The sequence below is a fragment of the Morone saxatilis genome, unplaced genomic scaffold (assembly GCF_004916995.1).
Source record: "Morone saxatilis isolate NCDOM2014 unplaced genomic scaffold, NCSU_SB_2.0 Contig22, whole genome shotgun sequence".
In the NCBI taxonomy this organism is placed as follows: domain Eukaryota; kingdom Metazoa; phylum Chordata; class Actinopteri; family Moronidae; genus Morone; species Morone saxatilis.
In genome coordinates this window covers 16,730,715-16,732,240 of record NW_023339785.1, presented here as the reverse complement: position 1 = coordinate 16,732,240, position 1,526 = coordinate 16,730,715, and the positions used below count along the sequence as shown (strand labels likewise).

The window sequence follows — 1,526 nt, the reverse complement described above, 5'->3', positions numbered from 1 at the left end:
TATAGCACCGTTGCCTCAGCCACATGCACATCTTCACGCACAAAACAAATAAAATGGGGACCCACTCGTAGAGAAACGGCTCTGTAGCGCTGCTAGAGGTCAAAAACTTTTTAAGAGCGGCTGAATATCCCTGACATTTCTCTGCTTTGTCTCTATTATCTCCCTCCAGTTCTACCTCCAGACAGGAAGGTGTCACCGCCACATCCTCAGCACAGACAAAGAGTGGGACTCATAAAATCTGCCTGGTGTGCTCCGACGAGGCTTCAGGCTGCCACTATGGCGTTCTCACCTGTGGCAGCTGCAAGGTCTTCTTCAAGAGAGCAGTGGAAGGTGCAAAATCATAAGACATCATTATTTCCTCACTGATTTATTCATCGCCTGTGATAAGCTCATTCATCACTTATCTGTGTCACATACGTTTGCTCAAATGCTGGAATTATTATGATTTTAAGTTTGAGGCCTGATTATTACAAAGTAACGGGCTGTAATACAGCTAATTAGTTTATCCTCCCTGGAGTGTTTGCCACAGCAATGAAAGTAAATAACAGATTAATCTTCCTCTTCTGTTGCCTCAGGGCAGCATAATTACCTGTGTGCTGGGAGGAACGACTGCATAATAGACAAGATCAGGAGGAAGAACTGCCCAGCCTGCCGCTTCCGCAAGTGTCTGATGGCAGGCATGAACCTGGAAGGTACATATTAATCACACGGATAACGCCAAACTGTATAGCCCTGAGTTGGTTTAATTGCTCCTGTCTCCTTTTCACCTTTTCACTTAACTCTTCCGTGCACGTTCATCCTCGCTTTCTCTTCCGCAGCGCGCAAAACCAAAAAGTTGAACCGGTTAAAGGGCGCCCAGCCAAGCAACCCGCCCGAGTTGACGACTCCTCCACCAATTGAGGCTCGCTCCCTCGTACCCAAGTGCATGCCTCAACTCGTTCCCACAATGCTGTCCCTGCTGAAGGCCATCGAGCCGGACACCATCTACGCCGGCTACGACAGCACTCTGCCCGACACCTCCACCCGCCTCATGACCACCCTCAACAGGCTGGGCGGCCGGCAGGTCATCTCTGCTGTCAAGTGGGCCAAGTCTCTGCCAGGTCAGTAGTGTAACTCTGCCAGTAGGAGTTTGCAGTGGGTGTGGACTATGTATGGTGAGCTTAAGGTAGTTTATATAGGTGAGTTTGCAAAGACAAGGATAGGACACGTTACGTTTTAAAACAAAGATATGCCATATTGGTCTTCCTTTTCTCTAATGATGTGTAAACTCCAATATTTGTGTGTGTGATATGTGCCATCCTCGTTGTTTGGTATTTTATACTGTGCACTCACATTTTATTTCAATGGCAGAAAATACACTGCAAAGAAATATTTGTGTTAGCTGAAAGCAGGAGATGTTGTAATGTATTGGTGCAGATCAACACAGGTGTATTCTCTGCTGTGAAATGTCTAAACAAACACAGCAGAGAAGAAACACACTCAAACACACACTTGAATTTCCCTCAGTATCTATCTATCTATCTATC

At 46.3% G+C, this 1,526-nt stretch overlaps 1 protein-coding gene across 1 annotated transcript in view; it reads left to right on the top strand.

Moving 5' to 3' along the window:
- The window catches only part of nr3c1 (nuclear receptor subfamily 3, group C, member 1 (glucocorticoid receptor)), a 17,287-nt gene that overhangs the window by 12,712 nt on the left and 3,049 nt on the right, over nt 1–1,526 (top strand). The window contains 3 exon segments of the mRNA XM_035668906.1: nt 170–330; nt 576–692; nt 819–1,100. Coding sequence (XP_035524799.1) covers nt 170–330; nt 576–692; nt 819–1,100 — 560 coding nt within the window.